Source organism: Macaca fascicularis, chromosome 13, assembly GCF_037993035.2.
Source record: "Macaca fascicularis isolate 582-1 chromosome 13, T2T-MFA8v1.1".
Taxonomy (NCBI): Eukaryota; Metazoa; Chordata; class Mammalia; order Primates; family Cercopithecidae; genus Macaca; species Macaca fascicularis.
Genome location: NC_088387.1, coordinates 76,468,582 through 76,482,377, shown reverse-complemented (window position 1 = coordinate 76,482,377; position 13,796 = coordinate 76,468,582). Strand labels below are relative to the sequence as shown.

The 13,796-nt window shown below is 36.2% G+C and overlaps 1 protein-coding gene across 4 annotated transcripts in view; it reads right to left on the bottom strand.

Moving 5' to 3' along the window:
- SRBD1 (S1 RNA binding domain 1) overlaps positions 1–13,796 on the bottom strand; it is a 221,317-nt gene that overhangs the window by 184,096 nt on the left and 23,425 nt on the right. For 3 of the 4 annotated variants that reach the window (XM_005575971.5, XM_045369393.3, XM_074011856.1), the window contains exons 5-8: positions 11,074–11,240; positions 7,137–7,254; positions 5,326–5,464; positions 106–202 (exon numbers count right to left, since the gene is read on the bottom strand). In XM_005575971.5, coding sequence (XP_005576028.3) covers positions 106–202; positions 5,326–5,464; positions 7,137–7,254; positions 11,074–11,240 — 521 coding nt within the window. The remainder of the gene's footprint in view (positions 1–105; positions 203–5,325; positions 5,465–7,136; positions 7,255–11,073; positions 11,241–13,796) is intronic. The other variant, XM_074011855.1, reaches the window with a different exon arrangement.

Below are 13,796 nucleotides of genomic sequence, written 5' to 3'. Positions count from 1 at the left end.
GGTCTGAAAACAAAGTTTTTAATGAACATTGGTATTAGCACTAACCGTGTGACCCTTAACAGCACGAGTCCATAAAGCAGAAAACTCCATAAAAGAGTTACTCACAAGTTCCGAATGAAGTCAAGCGTGTCTTTGTCTTTAGCAATCATGTCTGCTAAAATATGCTGCACTCCTATTTCAATATCCTGAAGCGTTGAAAGCCCTTTAGGAGAAGGGTAAAAAGGAAAACAAAAACAAAAAGTATAAGATTGGTTTTAAATTCTATAATTAAATCACAGTAAATTAATTCCAGTCAAAATAAAACCTTAAGTTGACAGCCTCAAGACAGAAAGATATTGTAGCGGTATACTAGCTTCCATTTGTAACAAAAACAAGTCTCCAAAAGCAATAATACAGACATAATACATAATATATTGCCCAGTGGTAAAAATGCATCTCTGGAGCCAGCTGCCTTGTCTAATCCTGGTTCTACCATTTGCCAGTTGTGAGACACTGGGCAAGCTACTTGACTTCTCTGTACCTGAGTTTCCTATAAAAATGGAATCATTATGTACCTTCTCTATGAAGTGATTACAAATATTAAAGACATTATAGGAAATATATATTAATAGAGTCAAAACAAAGGGACAGTACTCCATTTGTTTAAAAAAATTATCCTTTAGAAGCAATTTCTATTTTGGATTACGGGGCATTTATTCACATTTTCAACGACCCATTTGAATTTCACAAATCTCAAAAGCACAAAACAAGAGCTTTCATGCAGTTGTTCCTCTTCACAGTTAAATTGTGTACAGATGGGCATTAAGTTCTCTTTAAGCATTTCTTATTTGCTAATTTATAGCAATGAATCTTGTAGATCAAGGTTTCTCTGATATTGACTTACGGACAGAGATCATTTGCACTGCTTTGTTTCATTTCTTTTGCCTTTATCATTCTATTTGCATGAAAGATTTTTGCACTAAACTTGAATTACACAAGCACTGCCTATTATATGTATGTTTTCCTGTAAGTAAAGTTTTAATGAGTAATAAGGTACAAAAGCCAAAGAGAGGACAGGAGGACATTTATTACGGCATAATTAATAAATAGAAAAGATCAGTTTGGTTGTGTTAGGATAAGTAATTATGTTTACAGTTGACCTTTAAACAACATGGGTACAGGACCCTTTTTTTTTTTTGAGATGGAGTCTCACTGTCTTCCAGGCTGAAATGCAGTGGTGCGATCTTGGCTCACTGCAACCTCTGCCTCCTGGGTTCCAGCGATTCTCCTGCCTCAGCCTCCCAAGTAACAGGGATTATAGGTGCGCACCCGGCTAATTTTTGTATTTTTAGTAGAGATGGAGTTTCACTGTGTTGGCCAGGCTGGTCTCGAACTCGCGACCTCAAGAGATCTGCCCACCTCGGCCTCCCAAAGTGTTGGGATTACAAGCTTGAGCCACTGCACCCGGTCTGCACAGGTCCACTTCTACATGGATTAATCACAATAAAAGTTGGAACAAGGGTGCCTGCCTCTCATCACCCCTTCCACCTCCTCTACCTCTTCTGCTTTTGCTATTCCTAAGACAGAAAGAACTCCTCCTCCTCCTCCTTCTTCTCGTCAGCCTATTCAGTGTGATGATGAGGATGAAGACCTTTATGATAATTCACTTCCACTTAATAAACAGTAAATATATTTTTTCTTCCTTAAAATTTTCTTATTAACATTTTCTTTTTTCTAGTTTATCTTATTGTAAGAATATAGTTTATAACACATATAACACACAAAATGTGTCATCTTTATGTCATCAGTAAGGCTTCAGGTCAACAGTGGGCTATTAATAGTTAAGCTTTTAGGAAGTCAAAAGTTATACCTAAATTTTCAACTTTGAAGAGGGAGCTGGGGCTGGGGGTTGTTCCCCTAATATCTGTATTAGGCAAGGGTCAACTACATTTTAAAGAAATTTAAAGAAAGAAATTTAGCTAATGAAACTAATAGGAATTCTATTTACATTTTAAGAAAACTTTCCTATGAGGGAATTTTCATTAACAAATTACCTTTACGAGATGGAAGACTATATATCTAATGGACTTAAAACAGCTATAGCACGTAGAGCACTCAATAAACATTTGTTCTTGTGTTAGCTCTCTCAGTCATCACCTAGGAAAACCATTCACAAGAACTAATTCCTGGAGTTCCAAGTATCTCAGAGCATCATTACATGAAGTTTAATGACAACACCAGGGTGATAAGTCAGTAGTAAAGATGGAACCTACAGGGAGAACCATTAATGGAATCAGAGAACAGAAGAAATTATAGACCTTGCAATAAGAAAGGGCCTTTGAAAATCCCCCATCATAAGAGGGGAATATAATTTGAAACCTTACGTAATTAATGAATCTAATTAAAATTGTGCTAGAGCTCTAGAGAAATGTTGTAAAGTGTAGTCTAAGGACCCAAAAATAAAATCATACCAGGTACTTGTTAAAACTATGAATTCCTAGACTGGGGAACTGAAGTGTTTTTATGGAGTGTCCCAGATAATTCTGATACCCATTCAACTTTAAAAAACTGCTGCTAGGGAAATGCCTTGAGCTACTTCTACAGCAGTGGTTCTCAATGGGAGACAGAAATTACCAGAGTCATTTGGGACACTCTTTCAAATTACATTCCCCTTCTCAGTCCAACCAGGGAGAAAAATAATTTTAAAATAAAGTCTTCTGTGTTTTGAAAAAGCTCCTTTCCCAATCAAAGAGAATAGACCTTGTGGGTTTAAAACAGTCAAAGATAACAGATGTTCCAAAAGTTTAGCACCTCAGTTAAATAAGGAGGAAATATGGTCCACAGAACCAGAAAATCATACCCTTTGCCTTAAAATGAAATCTTTCCAACTAGAGAATCGTCAAACCTCCACACCTGTAAACAAAAACCGAAAGGCCAACATTTCTTTTCACTTTCTCTGCACTTCAGCTACCTCTTCTTATATATGACAGAACAATCAGTTACTTCCTCTTGGACACGAAAGTAGTATTTTGGATATCCCAGGACATAGTCCATTTGTGGCACAGTATAGCTTTATGATTCAGACCAAATGCTTACTGGTCTGTGGCAAGCAGGCAAGAAGTGTCTTCTATTGGGGGGGGAAAAAAAACGGAACTATCTGGTTTCTTAAATATTTCTTTCAGGAATGATAGGATTATGAAACTTATTTAGAAAAACAAAATTAAGGGTGATCATGATTGTGTGTAACATAAAGAAGGAGGAGACAAAGAGAAGGAGAAAACATTTCTATCAAACTTAAAAAAAAAAAGCAGTACCTAGCTTATATAGACTTACTTATAATAATTCTACATTTTTGATCAGGGTAAAGGAAAGAGGGAGTAAAGCAAACAGAAGTCCTGATATGTCTGCTAGTACAGTACTACTGTAACTGTGCTAGACCCTGAACTATCCACCTTATAAGAAGTATCACCAAATGTCCGTTGTCATATATTCCAGCAGCCTCACCATGTATGACAATCCAAAGAGATACGGTTATCAAAAACCTACCCAGTAGGAACTCAGTGTGTGAGAGAACTCAAGAGACTTCGTACCAAAGGTAGTGAGAAGTAGAAGGAAAGAAAATCAACCACAAAGAGAAAAATAAAAATAAAAACAGTCAATAAGCCTTTGTGCATCTAACATTCTGAGAGTTTCAACATTCCATTTTAATAAAACATACGATGACTGGGCACAGATAGTTTCCTACTGTGGTTAACTTAATGCTTAGCTATAGTCTTAGCTATTATTAAAATATTAAGTGTTGCAACCATTTGGAAATCTAACTATAAATACACATTAAAAATTAAACAAATTTGAATTTTATTCATTTCAACCCATCTCTAAATTCACAATCCTATTTTACTTTTTCACTATTGCCCTTCTCCAAACATTAAGATAAGTGTGTTTGGGTATGAACAGATATCTAGATTTTACAGACATACCTACTTGGTTTTTTAAATCACAAATTCACATTTGCTGGGTTATTTAAAATAAAAACAGGCTATGGTATGCTGTAATTTTCTACAGGTTAGTACATACTGTGGATTTTGTTATCAGAGACTGCCCCCTACAGACATTTACATGTCCCAGTCTATGGGATCCACAGAAGGACAAAAGAAACTGGAGGTGGGGGTGGGGTGGAAAGATGTAGGTCAAAGGGTACAAAGTTGTAGCTACACAGGCTGAAAAAGACTACAGTTCTAACATACAGCACGGGGGCTATGGTTAATAACATTGTAATGTGTACTGTAAATTTGCTAAGACAGATTTTAAGTGCTCTTAACACAAAATAAGGTAACTGTGAGATGAATACGTTAATTTGCTTATCATGTATAGAATACTTTAACTATAGTACTCACTTCACTATGTATTAATACATGTATATCAAAACATCATGTTGCACATGTTAATTATATAATTTCTTAATATTAAAAAAATAATTTTTTGAGAGTAGACACCACCAGAACATCAATCTCCCCACTCAATCTTAACAGCAAATTCCTGAGAAAAAGGCACTCTTAACCGAAGTTTTTACTCTAAGGCTCATTTTTACAATAAAAAAAATGCACCTTGACATTTATCAACTGTCATTTTCCTTGAGTTTTTCTTAGAAATATCTCTCCCTTACTTCTTCCCTCTCTTATTCTCTGTTGTGCATGCACACACACGAAATAGGAAGATACACTTGGAGGGAAATTTCAGAAAAAGACACTTTACTCCTAGAGTAGAGAAGTGTGAGAACGGAGCTTCGCTTTACACTTTCTGGATGTCAAAACTGTTGACATTTTTAAAGAATATTTATGACTTTTACAAGTAAACAAATTTTTAGAAATAAAAGCTTTACTAGACAATATAGGAGAATCTTTATAAATTTGGGATATGAAGGAATTTCTTTAAAAAGAAAACACAGCTATTATCTTAAAAGATGGTTAGCTATAATAAAACTCCACTAATACCTATTTATCAAGAGATGCCATAAAGAAAGTGAAAAGACAAGTTACAAACTAGGAAAAAAAGATTTGCAACACATATCAATGACAAAAAATATTTTAAAATAATCATTTGAAAAGAAAAACAATACAATAGAAAAACGGGCAAGACTAGAATAGGCACTTCATCAACAGAGAAAAGTTGAATGGCTACTCAATAGGTATGTCAGGATTTGTTTTATTTCAATTATTCTACATACGCTGTAATATTCTTTCGTATAATCATTACTTAACAGAACATTTTTTTAACACACGTTTTTAAATTTAAAAAAAAAAAAAAAAAAGAAACAAAGTTGATCTCTGTAAATAAAGCCAGTACCTTTAACATCAGGCCTAATGTATGATAGCAGACTGAGCTCCCCTGGTTTCTCAAGCAGTGCCCTGGCTGCTCCTTCTAAGCCCAACTGTCTTGCTCTCTGGGCTTTAGTCCCTTTGCTCCCAGTTTTATATGGAGCAGACTAGAAAATAAAGGCAGAAAACATATGATTCAGTTTTAAAAAAACAAAAGTTAAAACTAGGATACAAAATTAGAGGACATACTGAGAATGCTAAAGAAACCCTTTCCTCAATCCTTTCTTCTTCCTTCAGAGATGAATTAAAACTAATTTGAAAACGCTTACTGTAAGAAGATGGTATGTGCCTTCTCTTATTCTTCATATTTTTCTATATGCTAAATTAGTTGCTTGGTTTCACTCATCTTAAAAACTCATTGCTTGGACTGCAAAGTCCTCAACTCCAGCAAGTTCCTTTAAAAGTGTGCTACACACAATTCTTCTACTTCTTTGTTTTGTTTTTTTTTCTTCTTTTTTTGAGAAGAAGTCTCACTCTGTCACCAGGCTGGAGTGCTGGGGCACGATCTCTGCTCACTGCAACCTCTGCCTCCTAGGTTCAAGCAATTCTCCTCCTCAGTCTCCCAAGTAGCTGGGCCTACAGGCGCGCATCACTATGTCCAGCTAATCTTTTTTTTTTTTTTTTTTTTTGCATTTTTAGTAGAGATGGGGTTTTACCATGTTGGCCAGGATGATCTCGATCTCTTGACCTCGTGATCTGCCCGCCTCGGCCTCCCAAAGTGTTAGGATTACAGGCATGAGGCACCACGCCCAGCTGGTCAATACTTCTACTTCTTTTTTTTTTTTTTTTGAGACAGAGTCTTGCGCCCTGTAGCCCAGGCTGGAGTGTGGTGGCGTGATCTCAGCTCACCGCAACCTCCGACTCCCAGGTTCAAGCAATTCTCTGCCTCAGCCTCCTGAGTAACTGGGATTACAGGCGCCCGCCACCATGCCCAGCTAATTTTTGTATTTTTAGTAGCGACGGGGTTTCACCATCTTGGCCAGGCTGGTCTTGAACTCCTGACATCGTGATCAGCCCACCTCGGCCTCCCAAAGTACTGGGATTACAGGCATGAGCCACGAGCCACTGCATCCAGCCAATTCTTCTACTTCTTAATCCACTCACTCTAACACCCACCACCATCTGGCTTCTCTTCTCACACACCTTGCTGGAAACGGTATCACAAAAATCCATGATGATCTCCTAATTACCAAATACATGTATTTTTTTCAGTTCTTATTTTGCCAAACTTCTCTGCTACACATAACCACTGATCATAACCTCCATCTAAAACTCTCTTCCCTGCTGTTCCAGGGCACCATCATCTCCTGATTCTCCTCATACTTCTCTATTTTTTCCTACCTCTTTATGCTCTCCCATCCTCCATCCACACTTCAAAAGGTGGTATCCTCCAGTAGTCAATCCTGACCTGCTGACAAACCCTTCTTGAGTGAGTTCTTCCATTCTCATGGTTTCATGTAACAACTACAGGCTGAAGACATCCACATCTGGATCTCTAGTTCAGCCCTCTCTGATAAGCTTCACATTTGTATAATCTACTGTCCTTCCCTACTTGACTGGAAATTCCTTGAGACAAAGACTATGTATTTATTCATCTTTGTAAACCCAAGTGACTAGCATACAAAAACCACTTTATAAATATTTATTGAATAAAGAATATTTTGTTGCAATGGTGGCTAATGACGTTAGCTTTTTATTTCTTGGTGTTCTTTAATCATAAGAAGACCCAAATTACAATATATTCAGGTATTATGTTAAAAGATAAAAAGGGTTCCTTACCACGTGTTCTAGTTCTTCAAAAGTTTTACAATTCAGCATGGCTTTTAACAAGCACTCAGACATCTTCCCCTCCTTCTTAATTTTCTGGATTGTACTATGAACTTTCTTTGCAACAGCCCTGAAAATAGAAACTTTTGTAATCTACAAAAACTGTATGCCAAAACTTTCTTTTCAAAGCTACCTCAAACTTACAGAAAAGTTGCAGGTAAAGTAAAAGGAACTTTATTCTCTCAGAACTGTTTGAGGATAAGTTAACATCCCTGCACTCCAACACTTTAGTGTGATTTCCTGCAAATACAAATCTTCTCCTACATAACCACAAAATAACCATCATTATCAGGTAATTAACACTGATATATTACTACCATCTAATCTGCAGACCTCATTCAGGTTTTACCAACTGTACCAATAATATCCTTTATAGTGGATTCAGTTAAGAATTATGGGTTACATGTAGTTGGCGTGCATCTACAGTCTCCTTCAAGCTAAAACAGTATTTCAGTCTCTCCTTGATTTTCTTCTCCTTGATAAGGCCTTGATGTTTTGAATGCTACTGGACAGTTATTTTGTAGAATGTCCTGCAGCTTGCGTTTCTCTGATGTTTCCTCACAATTATATACAGATGGAGCATCTTTGGCAGAAATATCATAGAAGTCATACTGTGTTCTTCTTATTACACGTTATTAGCTGGTACATGATTTTGATTTGTCCCATTACTGATTACCTTGATCATTTGATTAAGGTTGTATCTGTGGGTTTCTCCACGATACAGGTACTCTTTATTCCTCTTGTAATTATAAGCATTTTGTGGAGAGGTACTTTGAGACTATATAATTACCCCATTCCTCATTAAACTTTGAATTTATTCACTGACTTATTTACATCACTATAGATTTAATGGTTTCTTATTTTACTTAGTGCTTACAATCCATTGCTATCATTTATCTTAATGTTCAAATTGTTCCAGATTTGACCAGAAGTAACCCCTTCAAGCTAGCTTCTGTGTCCTTTTGACATGTCCCTGTCATCCTGTGAGCACTTCCTTATTCTCTGGCATATGATATTTCAGGCTTATCTTCTAGTTTCCCTGCCCCAGCCCTGGAATCAGGAGAACGATACTTGAAAACCAAGGTATAGGTATTAGGTAAGCTCATTGCAACCGGAGTATCACTGCTCAGGATGGGCACACCCAGCACTCACAATTAGTTTCCCAATCCATTCCCCACTAAAAAGAACCAGGATTCCATGTAGAAAAGCTGATTCCAAGAATCAATTTACAGGCATCACTAAACAAGTAACAACAAAAGGGTGGGCACAGTAGTTCCCCCACTTTACAACAGGTTTTCACTGTGAATATACAATCCTGTTGTTATAGTTAATGCTTCTCATCCTATTGTATTACCTTCTATTTATAGAATCTGCCTAATAATGGTACTGCTAAAATGATGGGCAAAAGTTACAGATGATAATATGATTTACTCAAAATGATTGGTGGAAAAGAAAATTAAATCTACTTGTAAATTAAAAAAAAAAAAAAAAACCAAAGGCAGAAGACTGTAAATTACAGAAAAGAATATGCAGTACTTAGATTACAACCTGTATGTCTTCTATAATCACGGTAGCCCAAGACTGTTTTCAAGGGCTAAAGCCTACCAGGTCATTTTAACAAAAAGCCAATTCCTTTTGTCCTATTAGCCTGCATATAAGGAAGAAGAGAATTATCTTTAGAGAAAAATACAGAAAACTTTTCTTCCTATGCAGAATCATACTCTGTAATTCACTTTTCAAAGTGAATTTAAAAATGTTTTACCTTGCAACCCAGTATACACACATATATATGCTGCATAATTGAAACATTTCATGAAACAATATTTGCCTTTACCACATAAATGTACTCTTGTATTTTCTATTTACTATTTCATTTTTTAAGTGGTATGACTTATTAAATTGGTTTTACTTCCAATGTAGGGGTAGCAATTAACAAATTGAAAACCAATGCTCTAGTTATAGAAAATGCTGAGCTTAAGAAAAAATAAAGATCATATCTCATTACCAAAAAGAAATCTCTGTATTATAGAAAAAGATCTCTTAAGTTCCAGTCAATGCCCCCACTTACTTCAAGGAATATTCATTCCTCTACTAATATTCAATGTATTCTGGGTTCATAGAAACCCAGAGAATGGAATTCTTTTGCAGTAGAAGCGTTTTTTAAAGAAAAAGAAAATAATAATATTCTTGATATACAGCTCCTATTTGTCTCCCATACAACCAAATATTGTTAGACTACCCTTTAATTTTTAAGCAAGATTTTCTTGCTTGTTTATGACGCTTTCTCCTGTTTCAGATCCAAACCCTCAGACTTTCTTAATTACCTTGCCTTAAACCAAACAGAAAGCTTACTTCAGAATTTGCAAACTGCTGGCATTCTAGGTGTGGTCGAGAGTGGTTTTGTTTGGCCCAGAAATTTCTGACGTAAAAACCCAAATTACCAGCTTCTTTTCAGAAATAGGAAGAACCAGCAAACTGGGCAGACAACCCTCCATGACAGTCATCTACTGGAGATGAGCAAGGGTTGCCCCACTTAGACAGGATTTGTAATCTCCAATTCTCATCCCCCATGCTTGATTATCCTAGCCTGGCTCTGGAAGATTTGCATCTGAGACTATTTGATTTAGTCATTTATACTTTTACATTGGCTAATTGATTCTGACTCTCAATGAAGTATAACTTTCCACATATTAGCATTTTAATTCTTCTGACACTAAGAGAACGTCAACAAAAGAGGTAGAAAAGTTAGTGAGATGCAAGTTCCCCCAAAATAACAGAAAGCCTGTCAAGCTTGTTATAAAAATTACCCTTAATACTTTTAAAATGGCTTCATAGTAGAATGATAATCCAATTTTAATCAGATCTTTTTTGTACACTTGAAGAATGTACGCATTAACACAGTGCCCATAGGAGACATGCAATAAATGCATAAGCAGTGAAGTGTTTTAATAAACGCTATCAAATAATATGGTCAGTCTTATAGTCTCTGTACATATATTTCTGAGTTATTAACAGCGAGTCCAGAGGCATAATTTTTTTAAAAAGGTACTTTCCATTCTGTAACCATATAAAACTTACAATCCATTATTGTTAAATTACCATAACCATTAAAAGTATGGGGAAAAGGCTGGGCATGGTGGCTCAAGCCTATAATCCCAGCACTTTGGGAGGCCAAGGCAGGTGGATCACTTAAGGCCAAGAGTTCAAAACCAGCCTGGCCAACACAGCAAAACCCTGTCTCTACTAAAAATACAAAATTAGCAGGGCGTGGTGGCACATTCCTGTAATCTCAGCTACTTGGGAGGCTGAGGCAGGAGAGTCACCTGAGCCTGGGATGCAGAGATTGTAGTGAGCTGAGATTGCACCACTGCACTTCAGCCCAGGCGACAGAGTGAGACTCTGTCAAAAAAAAAAAAAGTATGGGAAAAGAAAATATACATATTTCCTACCAAACTCTATACTGTCAAAGAACTCTCCACTTAGGAACTTTATGAAATTAAAAGGACAGTTTTATGTGAATGGTTAAAAGATTTAGAATAAAATGTACTTCAAGTTTCTTGCTGGCAGTCCTAATTTTGCCATTATGCCCAACCTTTTCTATGAAAGAAGATGACAGCCAAACTCTGAGGCACACACTTTTACTGCCAACGACCTTTTTGCTAATACATGCTCAAGCTATGCATAAACACACCAGCAGAGGGACTCCATACACCCCCTAAATAAGTAAAGTAGAGCTGACTTCCTCTGTCAGAAGAGGACTATATCCAGATTACAATAATTCAAGGAAACAAAATATTGAAATTGTCAAATACACCATCATTCACTTTCTTACTGTTCCTCATTGGCCTTTTTCCCTTACACTAGGCTCATTCTTTCTTAGGTTTCTTACCGTAGCTCTTCTAGGGTTTGTTGAACTTCTCTCAAGGAATCAGCATCAAGGTTATTAATGAGCTCTTTTCGATAGCGTATAATGAAGGGAATTGTGTTATCATCATTAAATAGACGAATGGTGTTGGCACAGACCCAAGGTTCAATATTAGTTCTTTCAGATAAAACCTGCAAATTAAAGATACTTAGTGATTTAAAATGCTGAAAATTAAACATCTATATCATGTATAATTTAAAACATAGTATCAAATAATGTTCTCCAGTGACTTAGAAATTATTTGCTATAGTTTTTTTTAAAAAAGAAAGCCATATAAAATACATGTATCCATTGACAATCATAATGGTAAAATAGTCATTTCACAAATTCAATAAAATCTAATCCAGACCACTGTATCATTCAAATTCCAGTGTTCAACGAGGGCACTTTTTTTTTTTTTTTTTTTTTTTGAGACAGAGTCTTGCTCTGTCGCCCAGGCTGGAGCGCAGTGGCCGGATCTCGGCTCACTGCAAGCTCCGCCTCCCGGGTTTACGCCATTCTCCTGCCTCAGCCTCCCAAGTACCTGGGACTACAGGCGCCTGCCACCTCGCCCGGCTAGTTTTTTGTATTTTTTAGTAGAGACGGGGTTTCACTGTGTTAGCCAGGATGGTCTCGATCTCCTGACCTCGTGATCCGCCCGTCTCGGCCTCCGAAAGTGCTGGGATTACAGGCTTGAGCCACCGCGCCCGGCCAACGAGGGCACTTTTTAATGATGCAATGATACACTTTTCATCTCTCATATTGGTAGCAAAGCAAGGAGTTGGTAACTCACTTTGTCAGCATGAGAACAAAGGAAAGCCATTTTTAGTCATTGTTAGTAAGCAATTAGGCAATATCTATGAAAATTTACAATGCATAAATAAACTCTTTGGCCCAGCAGCAATTCTACTACTGGGAATTTATCACAACATATACATGCTTCTAGAAAATAATATTATTTATAATAATTTTTTTTGAAGAATTGTTCCTAGCAGAGTAAAAATAAGCAAAAACCTAAGTTTACAATGGGAGAACTGGAAAATAAGTTATGCCCATACTAAACACCATGCAACCATTTAAGAACCTGAGGCAGCTCTGTATGAACTAATATGAAATGATTCACAAGATCTGGAAATAGAAAGGTAATTGGTTGGGTGAGGGTTAGAGTTGGAAGACTGTTCTATATCTTTTGAATTTTGTATCATGCACAAAATACAACATCTTCAAACTAATTAATTACTTTTTTAAATTTTTTTTTATATTTTTGTGACAGTGTCTCACTCTTTCACCCAGGCTGTAGTGCAGTGGCACAATCGTGATTCAACGCAACCTTGAACTCGCAGGCTCAAGTGATCCTCCAGCCTCAGCCTCCAAATAGCTGGGACTACAGGCCATGCCATTACACCTGGCTAATTTTTTTTTTTTTTTTAGTAGAGATGAGGTCTTATGATGTTGCCCAAGCTGGTCTCCAATACCTGGGCTCAAGCAATCCTCCCATCTCAGCCTCCCAAAATGTTGAGATTACTGACATGAACCACCACATCAGGCAATTAATTATTTTTTTAATTATTTGTTTTAAAATATTATTTATTTAAAATCATAGGCATTTTAAATATTTATTTTAAAATATTATAAATAATTAAATACTTAAAATTATTATTTTAAAACATATTAAAATTGATGTTAATTATATTGAAATACTAATTATTTACAATAATATTAAAAGATGATTTATTAATTATTTAAATATTTAATTATTTTTAAGTCTATGGGTTTTAGCAAAATGTACAGTTAAGCAGAAAAGTTTACAAAAGTCAGTCTGGAAAAGAGAAAGAACAAAATCCAATGTTAGTAGCTTCCAAAAACCTAAGCAACTCTTTCAAAGTAAAGAACAAAAGGAGTACGTTGTATTATTATTTCAACCCTGAATGCCCAAGACCTGACAGAAACTGTGGTAAAAAACAGGGAAAATTTATTAAAGAATTATCATAATCAACTGATTACCAAAATCAAGTCCAGATACATAACAGACTGAATTTCAAGACTACATATGAAATAAATGGCTAAACTCCAGAGACTATAGAGGATATCTCATTCATGGGGCATCTTAAATCCTAAGGTCTACATCTTATCACCCATTATCCTGGATTGATGCTAATTTCGATAAGAACGCCAATTTCACATTTCTATCCCTGACTCTCTTCCACATGAGCTCCAGACTCATTTAGCTACCTATTTTGACATATTCTCTTGGAAATCTAATGGGCATCTCAAACCTTGCATTTCCAAAATTATCTTCTTCTCAAACTTATTTCTCCTCTGGTTTTACCCATATTATGCTATTCAAATGGCAATTCAACCCAGAAAACTAAGAGTCTAACTCTTCTAACTCCTTCAACTCTTAAATCCAATCCATCTTAAGAACCAGTCAACTTGAACTGCAAAATATTTCCTTACTCTATCACTGTTCTTCATTTCTTCTGCCCCACACCCCAGTCTAGTTCTAGCCTGAACTAATGAAACAGCTTTTACCTGTTCTCCCTGCATCCAATTCTAAGTCTCATCTATTCCAGTATACACAAAGCAACAAGAATGTTATTTTCAAAATGTATACTGGATGTAGATCTGTCACTGATTTCCCATTGCATTTGGAATCCAAATTCCCTACCATGACCCAAAATACATCAGCCTCTCTCCACCCTCATCTT